At 61.6% G+C, this 14442-nt stretch overlaps 1 protein-coding gene across 1 annotated transcript in view; it reads right to left on the bottom strand.

Annotated features, from left to right (window-relative positions):
- MYO15A (myosin XVA) overlaps window positions 1-14101 on the bottom strand; it is a 55975-nt gene extending 41874 nt beyond the window's left edge. The window contains 10 exon segments of the mRNA XM_045526900.1: window positions 283-396; window positions 1209-1272; window positions 1387-1490; window positions 6158-6248; window positions 6457-6531; window positions 6737-6846; window positions 7640-7703; window positions 8319-8401; window positions 10489-11631; window positions 11633-14101. Coding sequence (XP_045382856.1) covers window positions 283-396; window positions 1209-1272; window positions 1387-1490; window positions 6158-6248; window positions 6457-6531; window positions 6737-6846; window positions 7640-7703; window positions 8319-8401; window positions 10489-11631; window positions 11633-14101 — 4317 coding nt within the window.
- Between the last annotated feature and the right edge of the window lie 341 nt (window positions 14102-14442).

Here is a 14442-nt window from a genome sequence, read left to right as displayed (position 1 = left end):
AGATGAGGACACTGAGACACAAAGAGGGGAAGTGGTAGCTCTAGGCTGGTTGGTTCTGTTCCAGACTCCAGAGAAATGAAGAGCCAGGTAGGTCTCCCTTACCCCTGCTTTGGACCCTGAAGACTCTTGTCCCCCTCACTGCAATGAGACACCTTAAATCCAAATTTACCCTCCCTAAACCTCCATCACCTTTGCTGGCCATTAGGACCCCACAACTCAGCTCCCTCGGCCCCACAGGGGTGATGGGGTGGGAGGACCAGGCCTGGGGGCCCTGGCGCTCACCTGGTTCAGGTAGTAGTATGTCTCTGCCTCCTGCAGGCTGAAGGCCTGCCGCAGCTGGGCAGGCAGCCCAGCCAGTAGCTCGTAAAAGATGTGATAATTCCTCTCGTTTTTGGCCTGCAGAGTAGGGAGATGGGTGCAGAGAAGGGAGCCACCCCCCCAGGTGACCCCGAGACACACATACAGGCCCAGGCACGCCCACAAGTACAAACATACACAAGGGCCCGCAGATACAACTGGCCACCTCTGGGAGGGGCAAGGCTCCCAGCCTGGTGCCAGCTTCGGGTAAGGGCAGGAGCCTGCTGTGACTGGGGGTTGAGAGGGCTCTGGTGGGGTTTCATTTTGTTTGGAGAAATACGAGAAAGGCAGCCTGTCCTCTCTTGTGTGCACTGGCCACCCACGCCTGCATACATGTACCTATAGCCCAGATGTGCACGCACAGGGCCTCCAGATGGCTCAGCACTTCCTGAGCACCAGCCCCTCTCCTAGGCCCTTAGGACACAGCTGGGAACAAGGCAGACAGAAGCCCCTGGTCTCACACATCAGAGGGTGAAAAGTGCTCTGGAGAGAAATAAGGCTGTGGAGGGGTGGGAGTTCTGCTGGGGTGGACAGGGGCTGCAGTGTTACATGGGGCAGCTTCCCTGAGCAGGTGGCACTGTAGGGAAGACTTGGAGGAGGTGAGGGGTTTGGCCAAAGAGGTGTCTGGGGGATAAGTGCTCCTCAGAGAAGGAACAGTAGGTGCAAAGGCCCTGAGGCAGGAGCACACCTGCTGTGCTCTGGGACCAGAGTAGCCACCTGGGGAGGGGACCAGGTCTTGGGCTCACGCACACATTTACACCTACACACGTATCTGTTCCTTAATTCAACATCTATCCAACCCCCCAGGTGCCCGTCTCTGAGTATCTGTGGCCCGGGCAGGGCTGGCCCACCTGAAACACAATCCTGGACTTCTCAAGCAGGTACTGCGAGGTTATGGCACCAGAGATCACGCCCCTGGGTGGGAGACACAATCAGCTCGCAGGGTGGGCACGTTGGCCCTGAGGAGCTGCAGCGGGACATAGAAGGTGCTGTGAGGCCTTCGGGAGTCCCATCCACTATCCCACTCACCCTTCCAGAAAGATCTCCACAAACTTCCCGAAGCGGCTGGAGTTGTCGTTCCTGACAGTTTTGGCGTTACCGAAGGACTCCAAGAGGGGTGTTGCCTCCAGGATCTGCGACACAGAAGCAGATTGTGTTCTGGGGGCCTGGGTGGGGGCACGGCTGGGGGCACCCAGACTCAGGCCTCCTCAAGGACCCTCCTTTGTGAGGGGCGACTGGACGTGGGCTCCCTGTAGAATCCTGGGGTCTCCCCTGCGCCCCCAATGCCCTCCACCCCGTGTTGCCCAACTCCCACATGGCAAGCCCTGTGCTTCCCTCTCCCAGCCCTCCAGCGCCCCACAGCCCCTGGGCCCCACACACGACAGGCCCTGACCACAAGCCCCCAGCTGCCGCCTTTGGATGCCTCTTCCTGCCCGTCCTTCCAGCTACAGGAGCGGGCACACACATGCACACATGCATGTGCACCCGAACACACACACACACACACACGCCAAGTACCTTTATCTTCAGGAGCGCCCAGGAGGGAGGAGGAGGAGAGAGGGACAAGAACAGAAGCGGGTCACCAGCAGGACTGACCACCTCTCCCCACCAGGAGACCAGGAGCCTCAGACCGTGCAGGGATTGGACCCCTTTGAGCCCCTGAGGTGCAAACCCATGAACCTCAGAGACTCCAGGTGTCTGGGCTTGGGGACTGGTGTGCGGCCCCCAGGGTATGGGAGTGTGTGCTGGCTCTGCCTGCCAAAAGGCTCTGGCATGTTCTCTTCTCCCCGCCTCCATGGCCACGACCAGCCACCGGTCTCCAGTGCTCCTTGACCTCCTCCTTGGTGCTGCCCTTGCTCCCTCCGGTGCTCTCCATGCAGCCACCAGAGGGACCTTCCAGAACCTGCATTAGGTCACCTTCCCCCATGGCTCCCACCTCACTTGGGCCCAGCCCAGGTGGGCCTTAACTCCTCCTTTCCCCTCCCTGGTGCTGCCAGGCCCTCCTCGCTGTTGCCTCCACACCAGACACTCCTGCCTCCGGGCATTTGCACCTGCCAGTCCCTCTGCTTGGAAGCTGCTGCTCTCATACCCTTGCACGGCTCCCTCACCTCTCTCAGGGAGGCCTCCCTGGCCCACCAGACTCCTTCCATAGCCCTCAGCACTATTGGTGGTAAACGCTCTCATTTCCTTGTCCTTCTCTCTCTCTCTCTTTTTTTTTAGAGACAGTCTCGCCCAGGCTGGAGGGCAGCGGCACAATCTCCAAGTCTGCCCGCCTCGGCCTCCCTAAGTGCCGAGATTACAGGTGTGAGCCACCGTGCCTGGCCATCCTTGTCTGTTTGAGTATCATCCATCTCCCCAGTAGAACATCAACTCTACGGGCAGGAATGTGGTGTTGGTGCACCTCTGAGTCCCCCACATCTACACAGGATACGGTGCATAGCAGACCCTCACAAAATATGTGCTAAATGAATGAAAAAGGGAATAGCATTTCACACACGAACAGAGCTCCCTCGGGGTGACCACAGCTGATTACAGCTCCCACCTGTTCAGCACCTACTATGCGCCGGACACATCGCCCTGGTTATAACACTGTTAACAATCCCATGGGGTAGGGGCTGGGCGCGGTGGCTCACGCCTGTAATCCTAGCCCTCTGGGAGGCCGAGGCGGGTGGATCACTCGAGGTCAGGAGTTCGAGACCAGCCTGAGTGAGACCCCGTTTCTACTAAAAATGGAAATAAAAAAATTATCTGGCCAACTAAAAATATATACAGAAAAAATTAGCTGGGCATGGTGGCGCATGCCTGTAGTCCCAGCTACTCGGGAGGCTGAGGCAGGAGGATCGCTTGAGCCCAGGAATTTGAGGTTGCTGTGAGCTAGGCTGACGCCACGGCACTCACTCTAGCCCGGGCAACAAAGTGAGACTCTGTCTCAAAACAAACAAACAAACAAAAACCCAATCCTATGGGGTAGGTGCTAACATCAGCCCTGTTTTACAGATTAGAAAACTGAGACTTAGAGAGGTGAAGTGACGCACCCAGGGACTCTAGAGTCCGCGAGATTGGGATCACAAACTACATTGTGATGAGAATGTTCCCGGTGTGTATGTGGCATTTGGCATTTTCTTCCCCTGAAGAATTTCCTCAGGATAAATTCTTTTTTTTTTTTTCTGAGACAGAGTCTCACTTTGTTGCCCGGGCTAGAGTGAGTGCCGTGGTATCAGCCTAGCTCCCAGCAACCTCAGACTCCTGGGCTCAAGTGAGGATTATAGGCATGAGCCACCGCGCCCGGCCAGGATAAATTCTTAGCAAGGGAGGCCCAGTCAACACACAAATAATACCTGCGATCTCGCAGACAGTGCCAGTTCCCTCCATTTATTCATGCCCACGGTCCCATTTAGTCCAGAAAATACTGTGCCCATTGTGTAAAGGAGCAGACTGAGGCCCAGAAACAGACCAGGGCTGGCCTGTGACTGCTCAGTGGGTCAAGGTCTGCCTGGACTTTTCCCTGTACTGGCCCTTAGTCTGGGAGCCCCGTGAGGGCACTGGAGGGTGGGTCAGCTGCTTCTCTGTTCCTGGTGTCCAGTAAAGGGTGGGGCATGAAGCCAGGGTAGACATCAGAGGGGTGGAGCCTGCGGCCCAGGCCGTAGCCAATCAGGGCACAGTATTCCCTCAGTACATCACTGGTTCCAGTGAGGACACATGACCAAAACCTGTCCAATGAGAGGGAGCTCTGAGACTTGTTCTGAAATGCTGGGAGGGTTGAGTGTATTACTATGGCACCATTTTGCTGACCAATGGGAGGCAAGTTGAGGATGATGCCCATACATGGGGAAGGGTGGAGCCAAGACAAGGGACATTGTTTAAGACCCTAGGCATGCCCAGCCATGCCTAAAACTGACCCTAGATCTGGACTGTCTGATTACTTGAGCAGGGCAGAGCCATGGCTAGGAAAGGAGCCCCTGGGCATCGCAGCTGGCAGGGGTGTCCTCACATCTCCTGTGTGCCTGGCACAGAAACTCACAGACCCAGCCACATCCATGGCTCCACCCATCCTCCCTGACAGCTCTCTGCCATGGGCTGCAAATCCCAGCTCCTCCACTGGGCAAGTCATCTCCCTTCCCAGGCCTCAGTTTCCCCATCTATAAATGGACACAAATGTACCAACCTCCCCGGGATGCTGGGAGGCTCCAGTGTGACAGTAGCGGAAGACACCCAGTGCTGTGCTTGGCACAAAGGAGGTGCTCGAGGCACACTTCTTTCCCTGTCTGCCTAACCAGTCCCTCCAGAAGTCTTACCTGAAAGGTTTTGAAAAGTCTGCCTGGAGCAAAGGGAAGATCTGGTTGGCCACCAGAGGCTCAGGCTGGGATGGGAGCAGCTGGCCAGCCAAGACAGGCATCAGAGGGGGCCGGGCCGGGCTGGACCCCTCCTGACCACAAAGCCTGGGCTGACTTACTCCCCACCGAGGGCTAAGCAGCCCTACCAATGCCCTCAGGGTCACCCTGCTGGATTGCCATTGATGGGGATATGCAAACCTTTGTGGGCTCAGGCTCGGGGAAGTCTGAGCTGGTGGCCCAGCCCTGCCTCCTGAGCTCCAGACTGATGGTGCATCTGCCACTTCCCTGCCATCTCTGAGTGGACACCTAGCAGACACCTCTTCTCAACAACCCTGCCCTTCCACAGCCCAGCTACCTCCCTGCTGCCTGTGCTCAGGCTGAATGCCTAGGTCACCCGTGGGCTGTCCTCTTCTCTTATACCCCAGTCAGGTCTTTCTGTAAGTTGCTGGCTTTGACGTGCACCCAGCTCCAGCTGTGCTCACCACCCCCACTGCCACCTCTCTGACCTGAATCCCCATGCTCCCTCGCCTGGACCCCACACTGCCACTGTGCCATCCCCTGAGCACCCCACACCTGTTCGCACCTCAGGGCCTTTGCACGTGCTCCTCCCTCTACCTCTTTGTTCTTCCCCCAGCTGTCCTCAGAGCCCACTCCCTCACCTTCTCAGCATGGGCTCCCGTCCCCACCATGCATACGATCACAAGCCCCAACACTCCCTGCCCTCCTCCACAACTTACCACCCTTTCACAGACGTGTAATTTGTTTACATACACACACACACACACACACACACCTTTTTTTTTCTTCCTGCCTCCACCACCAGAATGCAAGCCCATAAGGTGTAAATATGTGCCTGCCTGGGCTGCTGCTGCCTCTTCCCCCACGCCTAGCCTGGGCCTGCGCACAGTAGGTCCTCAGCAAATGTTTACCGAGGGAACAGATGAGGGCCTAACATTCTCAGGTTCAGGAGACTTAGCACTGGCCTCGTCAGTAAACCTCCAATTCTGCACAGGCCCCGGCTTGGTGTCCACTGACACCTCCACCCCTGGCCTCTGCTGCCTCCCCCACCCCACCCCAAACCCATGCTCAGACCTGTCCTGCCTCTTCACCAGCAGGGGCTGCACAGCTCCTGGGTGTGAGAATATGGTGGGCCTGGGGCCATCCCCAGGAACAGGAACAACCAGGCGGGAGAGATGGGATGACCCTTTTGCCTCTGTGGCCTCTACTCTGATCCGGACTAGGAAGGCTGGAACCCAGGGCAGAGGCGGAAACATAGGCAGGCAGGAACACCCCTCCCCAGGCACCTCCCTGGGAGGGGTGGCAGAAAGAGCAGCCCTGGACAAGGGCCCCCTCTCCAAGTAGGGCAAAGGAGCCTTGGGGGGCACATAGGGTGTGCTCATCAAGGAGGCGCTAGGCTGAGGGTCCTGGGTAGACAGACAGACCAAGCAATGGACAGACACGCTCACCTGCTGCATGACGTCCCGCTTCTGGTTCATAGCGGCCAGGTAGCGCAGAATCAGCTTTGTGGCCTCAGTTTTGCCAGAGCCGCTCTCTCCACTGACCAGGCAGAGGGGCAGAGTGAGTTTCAACCTTTCACTGCCTCTTCTGGGGCGTCCCAACCCCACCATGAAGCAAGAGGATGTGCGCAGCAGGCCAGCCCCAGATGCTGAGAGATCTTCCCAGGCCCAATGGCAGGTCTGGCTGGATGCAGACCTGTTGCCTGAGGTCCCCCGTTCATCCCCCATATAAAGGCAGCCTGGCTCACCTGATGATTATGCACTGGTTCTGTTTGGCATCAAGCATTTTGGCGAAGGCAAGGTTTGCAATCGCAAAGAGGTGTCTGGAGAGATAGGCCACTAGGCGTCACTGGAGCCGGCCCCGCCCCTGCGCTCCCAAAGAGCAGGGGGCAGGGGGGAATCTGTGTCCAACCGAGCAGCGAATCCCATCCACCCCTCACCCCCTCAGGGAAGTGCTCCCACCCCCATCCTGGTCTGAGCCACAGGGACGCCAGGGCAGCACCCCACCCCAGCCCCAGAGACACTCACGGGGGATTCTCTCCCAGGGCCCGCCCGCTGTACTGCTGCACCTGCTGCGGCCCATAGATTCCGAACATCCGGTATGGGTTCACCGACACCAGGATGCTGCCGATGTACGTCTGCTGGGCAGACAGTGGGCTCAGTGCCATGCCTCCTGTGTGTCCCTCTGTCCCTCCCTCCCCTGCTCTGAGAGCCTGGATGCCTGTTTCCATCAGGACAGATGTCTGGCTGCCTGGCCTCAGAGCCCCCTAACAGCATGACGGGTCACGCGCTCTGATGGTGGATCTCAGGCACTGCAGGCTGAGGCCGGGAGCAGTTTGGAGCAAGCAAAGCCCCACAGCCGTGAGCCTGCAAAGGCGGTCACGAGGGCTCCTGCCTGCTTCATTTATTCAGTCAGGCCCAGCCTCCAGGACCTTCTGCCTCCTGTTGAGGTCAAACCTCCACTGCCTGGGGTGGGGAGGTAGCTGGGGGCCCAGGGGATCCTGAGGTGGCTAGAGCTGTTCCGGGTGTCCCAGCCTTCCACACTGTGGCTCTGGGCCTCTGGCCCTCTGTTTTGTCTTTCTCTCTTCCACCCATCTGGCTGCTCTCACTCTGGGATCCAGGTCTACAGATCCTAGGACTCTGGAAGCTTTATCTGTTGGGTCCCCTGTTGGGGGAGGTCACACGTTTCTGGATTCCCTGTCTCTTGGTCTGTGCCTCTGGCATCCACCATTTTAAGACTCTGTATTTCAGGACTTCAGATTTTAGAGTTCCAGGCTCTACCATTCTACACTGAAATGACAGAAACCCCAGAGTTCAAACCAGAGGCCAAGGTCTGGGGCCCAGCAGGAGAAATCTGTGCTTCCCACACGGCCCCAGGAGGCAGCTGCCTTCCTGACGTGGGCCCAGGGCAGGACCAGCCCCAGGCCTTACGTAGATGAGGTTCCGTTCAAATCTGGTCTTGAGATTGGACAGCACCGTGGTCTCCTGGAGGTCTCTGAAAGGGCATGGAGAGGGTTGTCAGCGCCCCTAGAGCTGGCATGGGCCCCTCCTACTCAGTGCAACACCTTGGTCAGACAGGCCTGAGTTCAAGTCTCATCTCTGACACCAACCAGCTGTGAGTCCTCAGGCAAGTTACTTCACCTCTCTGTGCCTTGGTTTCTTCATCTGTGCAGTGGGTGTGACAACCATTGTGCCTACTTGACTGGTGGCTTGGGGGTAGCAGACTTGGGGGCTGAGTCACCGTGACTGAATAATGCTGCTGAACACCACAGCCGCCACATTTGGGGCACCTCCAACGTGCCAGCACCATCACAACAACAGCCAGCCCACGCCCACCTTGTGCATGAGAAACTGAGGCACAGAGAGGTGAAGTGATTTGCCCAAGGTTCCCCAGCTGGTAAGTGGTAGGGCTGGGATCGGAATCCAGGTCCATGTGACTTACAGAGCACGAATTTGGTCTTTGTGACACTTCATGACACCTATCTTACAAATGGGGAAAGTGAGGCTCTGTGTTTCTGGGAGGTGAGGGATTCCTGGTAGGACGTGTCCGGCTGGGAGTGTGGGTACCCCATGGTGACCCCTGCTGGCCCCGCTGGCCCTGCCCACTCACTCCAGCTGCGTCATGTCCTCCACACCATCCTCCCGGCACTGCTCTCGGAACCGCACGGATGGCAGGTTGCGGATGGAGTGCATCTGTGAAAGAGACAGGCTGTGTCTGCAGGTCGGAGGGCACCGCACAGAAGCCCTTGGCTTGGACACACCCGGGACCTGCTCCCACTGTTGGAGAGGGAACCCCAAGGCCAGGCTGGGTGGGTCCTGCAGGCCTCCTTGCTACAGAACACCATGGCCCATGGAAGCTGCACAAGACCATCACACAGAGACACTAGCCTGCCCTCAGCGCCTGGGTACTCCTGGGGTGAGTGCTCTCAGGAGCCCCCAAGGGCCCTGCCCTGGGGGGATGAGCACAGGCACACGCATCTACACGTGTGCACGCACTGGCCCCCTCCCAGTCTCAGCTCTCCCTGCACCAGCAGACCCCGTGTGCTGGCTTGTGTGACTACTTGATGGACACTCATGTCCTGGCACGTGGGGCCGCCATGAAGACAGAGATGGAGCGTGTTTCAGCACCATACGCCCACGCCTGTCCTGGGGCAAATGTGTAAACAGCTGCGCGTGGTCCCACACACAGTGGCATTTGCAGCTTGCACAGTTCCCACCAGTGGTCTTGCAGGAGGCCTGTGGATATACATGCAGGCCTGTGGGGCCCGGCTGGGGTACACACTCTCCACTTGACACGTGCACATGGGCAGATAGCTGGGGCCCCCCCACCCTGAGGGTCTTGAGAATGGAAGTCCTGATGCCACCTTTGGGCTGCATGCTCTCCACTGTGCTCATCTATGTGCACACATATATGTGCACACATGCAGAGTGGGGACAAATAATCCTGACCCCCATGGATGCCACACCTGCTCAGACCTTGGCACACACACACACTTGCTTTCCTCTTTTGGCTGTGGTACACGCTCGCAAACACACTGAGGCACGCAGGTCTGCACGGGACCCGCATGACTGTAAGCACACAGGTACACCCTCAGCCTCTCCCACCCTAGCTGCACCCCTCCCTGAGCAGGCGAGGAAAGAGGACACCAGGAGCGAGCCCGGCGTGCCCGCTGTTGGGCTGCTAAGTAGGGCACGGAGAGTATCACCCTTTCCGCCCTGGCCTCTGGCCCACCCTCCTGCCCATGTGCTTTCCACTGGCCACAGACCCTGAATAATTCAGCCACTCACGTATTCCAGGGTGAGGAGGGCCCAGGCATCTTTGCCCTTCACCGCTGGGCGCCCCGCGTCCCGTTCCCGCAATGCTGCAGCCCACACAGCTCGGGGCACCCGCCGCCGGGGCCAGGGCCCCCCCAGCAGCCAGGCTGCCCCGGTTGCCATTGCTGGGGCCCGGCTGGCTGCCCGCTCTGCCGGGCACCGTCTGCAGAGGCTGAGAAGCACCCGCCGCCCCTGCTTGCCCCGCCCACTCCAGGTGTCCCGGGGGAGGCTCCGGTGACCACCCCAGCATCAGGCTCGCATTCCGCCATGAGTATGGCAGCCAGGCATGGGCTGAGCACCCCTCAGATGGGCTGCCTGCCCTGCACCCCACAAGGGGCCCAGACAGACTCCTGGCTCAGTCCCCCATCCATTGTGTGACCCCTGGGCCTCAGTTTCCCCACTCTGAAATGAGGAGACTGGAAGGTTGGGTCGTGAGCCTCCCACCCTCACCTACTCCAGAATCTTTCAGCCCAGGGGACTAGGAAGGACAGCTGGAGCCCTGAGAAGAGACAGGAGACCCCAGTTTGGGAGAGGGTCAGTGGAGGCAGGAGAAACAGCACAGACCTGGATGTGTGGGTAGGCAGGATGGACAGGCAAGCCCTGCAGTTTTGCACTTGGCTTGGCCAAAATCTCTGAGGGGCAGTTGAGGGCCAGACCTGCCATCCAGGCTGGACCAGGGCAGGGCTGTCCAGGGCCCAGGCTGGGACTGACAAAGATCCCTTCTCAAAAGCACCCCAGAAGGTTTCCTGTGTCTCTGTCCTTGGCCTGCCTGTGCTGGGCATTCCCTTGTTCAACCTTCCGGAGGCTCTGAGAGGACCAGGCCGTACTCAACTTACAGATGTGGAGACTACGGCCCAAGCAGGCAGCAGCTCACCAAGTTTACATAGGGCTCCTCAGGCCATCTCTCCTGTCCTACTTCCTAGGCCAGAGCCCCCAATCCCTGTCTCTGACCTGTGCCCCCATACCTTGTTCTGCCAGCTTTTTGGGCCAACCTCTTCCCAGAGGCCCCTGAGGGACAGGCAGGTGGCTCGGGGGCCCAGGTGGCAGGACTGGGGGTGGGTATGTACTCGTGGCCAGGGTCGGTGGGCATCCACCGGCAGCCAGAGGCGGTACCAGCGCAGACTCCAGGCTCGTGGTTCAGGGCTGGGCTCATCATCCTTAGCAGGCTGGTCAGTGGGCTGCAAGGTGGCAGGCCCAACTGGCTGGAAGGAGCTCAGCTTCTGCACCCGAGGCATGACCACAGCAAAACGCCCAGGGCCTGCCTGGTGCCGCTGGCCCCCCTTGGGCAGGGGACCTGGGGCACCTGTGGGTGCCAAGGGGGCTGGGGCTCTGGGCAGTGTCCCCCAGCGGTGCCATGGTGGCCATGTGGCTCTTGTCTGGTTACACGCAGCCAGTGGGTATGAGAGGCTGAGTCTCAATGTCTTCTCTGGAAGGACATCCTTGGGGGGTGTCGGGATAGGAGGCTCTGGCTCTGCTGGTGGCTGAAGGTCCCCCAGGGTGGCCTCTTCTTCAGGCTTCTCAGGGCTCGGGCCAGCTGATTTGGAGAGCTGTCCAGGCCCAGGGTCATGGTGTCTGCCCAGGAAGACATTGGTGGAGCCTATAGCTGGGTCCTCAGGCTGCGGAGCTGGCACGGGGCCCAAGTGCTGGAGGAAGGGGTTTTCGTGCACAGGGTGTGGCCTGGAAAAGCCTCGGAGGCTGCCCGCGCCTCCTGGCCACGGTGAGGGTGGGCGCTGGGTGGCAGGCGCATCCACGTCCCAGCTGCGGGCCAGCTGGGGCACCGTCCAAGGCGTTTCGGAGTCCTCAGGTTCTCTCGGACTCTCCCGGGGCTCCAGGAGTGGAGCAGCCGCCCGCCAGGACCCCGCACCAGGCGGCAGGTGGAAGGGCGGACGCACCCGCGGCTTCACCGCCCGTGTTGGTGGCTCGCTGAGGCGCCGCCAAGTGTGCGGGAAGCGCGAAGGCAGGTTGAGCGAGCGGCGCCGAGGGCTGTGGCCGAGCAGAGGGGGCGGCGAGGGCGGCCGGGGTGAGCCCAGCGGCGAGCGGGGTGGACCCAGGCTCCCCGAGGCCCGGCCGAGGACCGAGGGCTCCCGCAGCGAGCGGGGCCGGCGGGGGTGGGGGCGGGAAGGGCGGCTGGAAGGGGCCGGCGCGGACGGACAGCCGAGGGGACCGGGGCCCCAGGGGTGAGCCGTAGCCGGGGCCCGGCAGGCTCCTCAGCGAGGGCTGGCGGGAGGGCAGGGGAGACCAGGCCCGCCTCCGCGACGCCTGCGGGGAGGCCCCGGGGAAGCCCACGGGCGCCCCTGGGCGGCGGGAGTCCCTGAAGGAGGGCCGGGGTCCGGGGAAGGGGAGCAGGTCGGGGGGCACGTCCGGACTCACGGGAGGGGGCTCCACGAAGGCCCACCAGCTCGCCTGGGGCGCAGCGGGCACGTGAGCCGGGGCGGCCCAGGGCGGCGGGCGGCAGCGGAGGGAGCCGTAGGGCGAGGCGGGCCGGGGCCGGGGCGGGAGCACCGGAGAGAAGGGCGGGGCGGGCGGCGGGCGCGGGCTGGGGGGCCGCGGGGGCGCGGGCGGGGACGCGAGCGCGCTCCAGCGGGCGAGGGCCCGGGCCCTGGGCGCGGGCGCGCGGTGGGCGTTGTTGTTGTTGCGACCCCGCGGCTGCGCCCTCCTCAGCACGATGGGCGTGTTGGGCCGATCGGGGTCCATGCCGGCCAGCTTGTAGCCGAAGCGTTTGTAGGCCGCCTCCCTGACCGCGGGGCCGCCCCCCCGGGCCAGCTGGCTGCCCCGGAGCCGCGGGGGGGGCTTCTTTTCCGACAGCGTCTTTTTGAGGAACCGCGCCAGCGAGGTGGCTGGGCGAGGCTGGGGCCGGCCGAAGTCGGGGCCGAAGCCCAGGCCCCGGTGGGCACCGAAGGCGGACAGGGCGCGCTGGAGGTTGCGCTGGCGCGGAGTGAGGAAGCCCCAGAAAGGGTGGCCGTAGGGCACCGGGGGCATCTCCTCCTCCTCCTCCTCCTCTTCCTCCGCATCCCCCAAGGGCAGTGGAATGTCCAGTGAGGGTGGGAGCGGCACCTCCAACTTCTCTTTCCCGAACAGCTTCACCTGGGGCCGTGGGAAGAGGCGGAACTTGCGGATGAGGGACAGCTTGGACCTGGCGGGCTTGTCCATACCTTGCTGCTCGAAGAAGGCAGCGCTGGGCAGGCGGAAGGAGGTGCTCTGCCGCTCGCCGCCCGCCTCCTCCACCTCCTCCAGCTCCGCGATGTCATCCATGGCGTGGGCGTATGGGTTATGCGGCGACGGGATGGGTGGCGGTACCCAAGGGTACACGAAGGCCGGCTCCTGTGGGTAGAGGTAGGGCACTTCGGGAGGGTAGATGGCCTCGCCCCCACCGCCATAAATGCCTTCGGCATAGGGGACGGTGTAGGGGACCCCGTAGGTGTCAAAGTAGGGCAGGCCATAGGGCGTGTCGTACTGGAGGTCGTAGGGCGGGTATGCCGCGTCGTAGGGCCGGTATGGCGCGTCGTAGGGCCGGTATGGCGCATCGTAGGGCGCGTAGGGATCCAGGGGGTAGCTGTACGGGTTCGCCTCGCCCTCGTACCCGTCGTGGTAGCCGTAAGGGGACGAGAACCCCGAGGGGGGCGCATACGGGGGTTCGTAATCGTCGTAGCCGTAGCCATAGCCGTAGGCGTACCCCGGGTAGAATGAGCCACTGTAGTCGGCGGGATGGTAGTAGTCGTAGAGGTCCTCGGGCGGGTACCCGAAGTAGTGGTCGCCGTAGGGCGGCCAGGCTGGCCCGTAGGGGCTGTGGCCTGCCAGGTAGGGCTCCTGCTCCTCGTAGTGGTAGAGCGACTGCCGGTCGTAGTAGTCGTCGCCCTCGCGGTGGTAGTCGTAATACTCGCCCAGGTCTTGGAAGCCCTCGAGCCCGTACAGCGACTTGCGGGAGCCCGAGTGCCGGAACGGGGCCTCGTCCTCGAAGGGCAGGAAGCCCACGGGCTCGCCCGCCGCGTAGATGCTGCGGCTGCGGGGGAACCTGCGGAGCGGGCCTTCGTGCCGCAGGATCTCGGCGCCCGACGGAAAGGGCAGCTTGCGGGAGCCCGCGCGGGAGTCCGGGCGCTGCAGCCAGGCGTCCAGCGTGGCCTGCTCGCTGCCCGACTCCTGGGCCTTCTTTAGGAGGAACTTCTTGGTGAGCCAGTTGATGGCCGTGGACGCCTTGCTGAGCGACTGGGCGCGCGGCCGGAGGCGGCCGTAGCCGCGCCGTCCGGGGAAGCGGATCACCATGAAGGACGGCTTCTTGCCCTTCATCGCCCGCTTCTTCTTGCCCACGCGCATCTGCGTCATGAGCTTCGACGTGGACTTGAGCACGGTGCGGGCCTTCTTCTTGCGTTTGGTCTTCTGGGGACCAGTGTGGAGGCCCCAGAAGAAAGCCGACGCGCTCCGGAACTGGCCCTTCTTGGAGATCTTGGGTGTCCGGTCGCGGAAGCCCATGAACAGCCGCGATGTCCCCTTCAGGCTCCGTTTGGGCTTCTCTGGCTCCGGGGCCTTCTTCCCCTTCTTCCCTTTCTTGGCTTTCTTTTCCTCATCTTCCTCCTTAGCCATGATGGCCACCCACGCCCCAGCAGCCTGAGGCCGGTATCACAGGTTCAGGGACTTGACTCAGGGGCCTTGCTTGATCCTCCTGCCTGTGCTGGACACACGGCCTCCGCGGGCTCAGAGCGGCAGCGACTGGCCGGGGTGGTGTGACGGCGGCCGGGCCAGGATTCCGGGAGGGCGGATCCATAATTCATTTCCTCTAGAGCCGCCTTGGGTTTCACCCTGAGCGGTGGTGGAAAGTGGGTGGGAGTCGTTTACTGGGATGGGGGAAGCTTGTCCAGGCTGTGCCGGGGAAGACATCCCGGCCTTAGAGTCACCATGGCAACAACCCTGCTGCTCCTGGTCAG

The sequence above is a fragment of the Lemur catta genome, chromosome 15 (genome assembly GCF_020740605.2).
Source record: "Lemur catta isolate mLemCat1 chromosome 15, mLemCat1.pri, whole genome shotgun sequence".
In the NCBI taxonomy this organism is placed as follows: domain Eukaryota; kingdom Metazoa; phylum Chordata; class Mammalia; order Primates; family Lemuridae; genus Lemur; species Lemur catta.
This window is presented reverse-complemented; position numbering and strand designations above follow the sequence as displayed.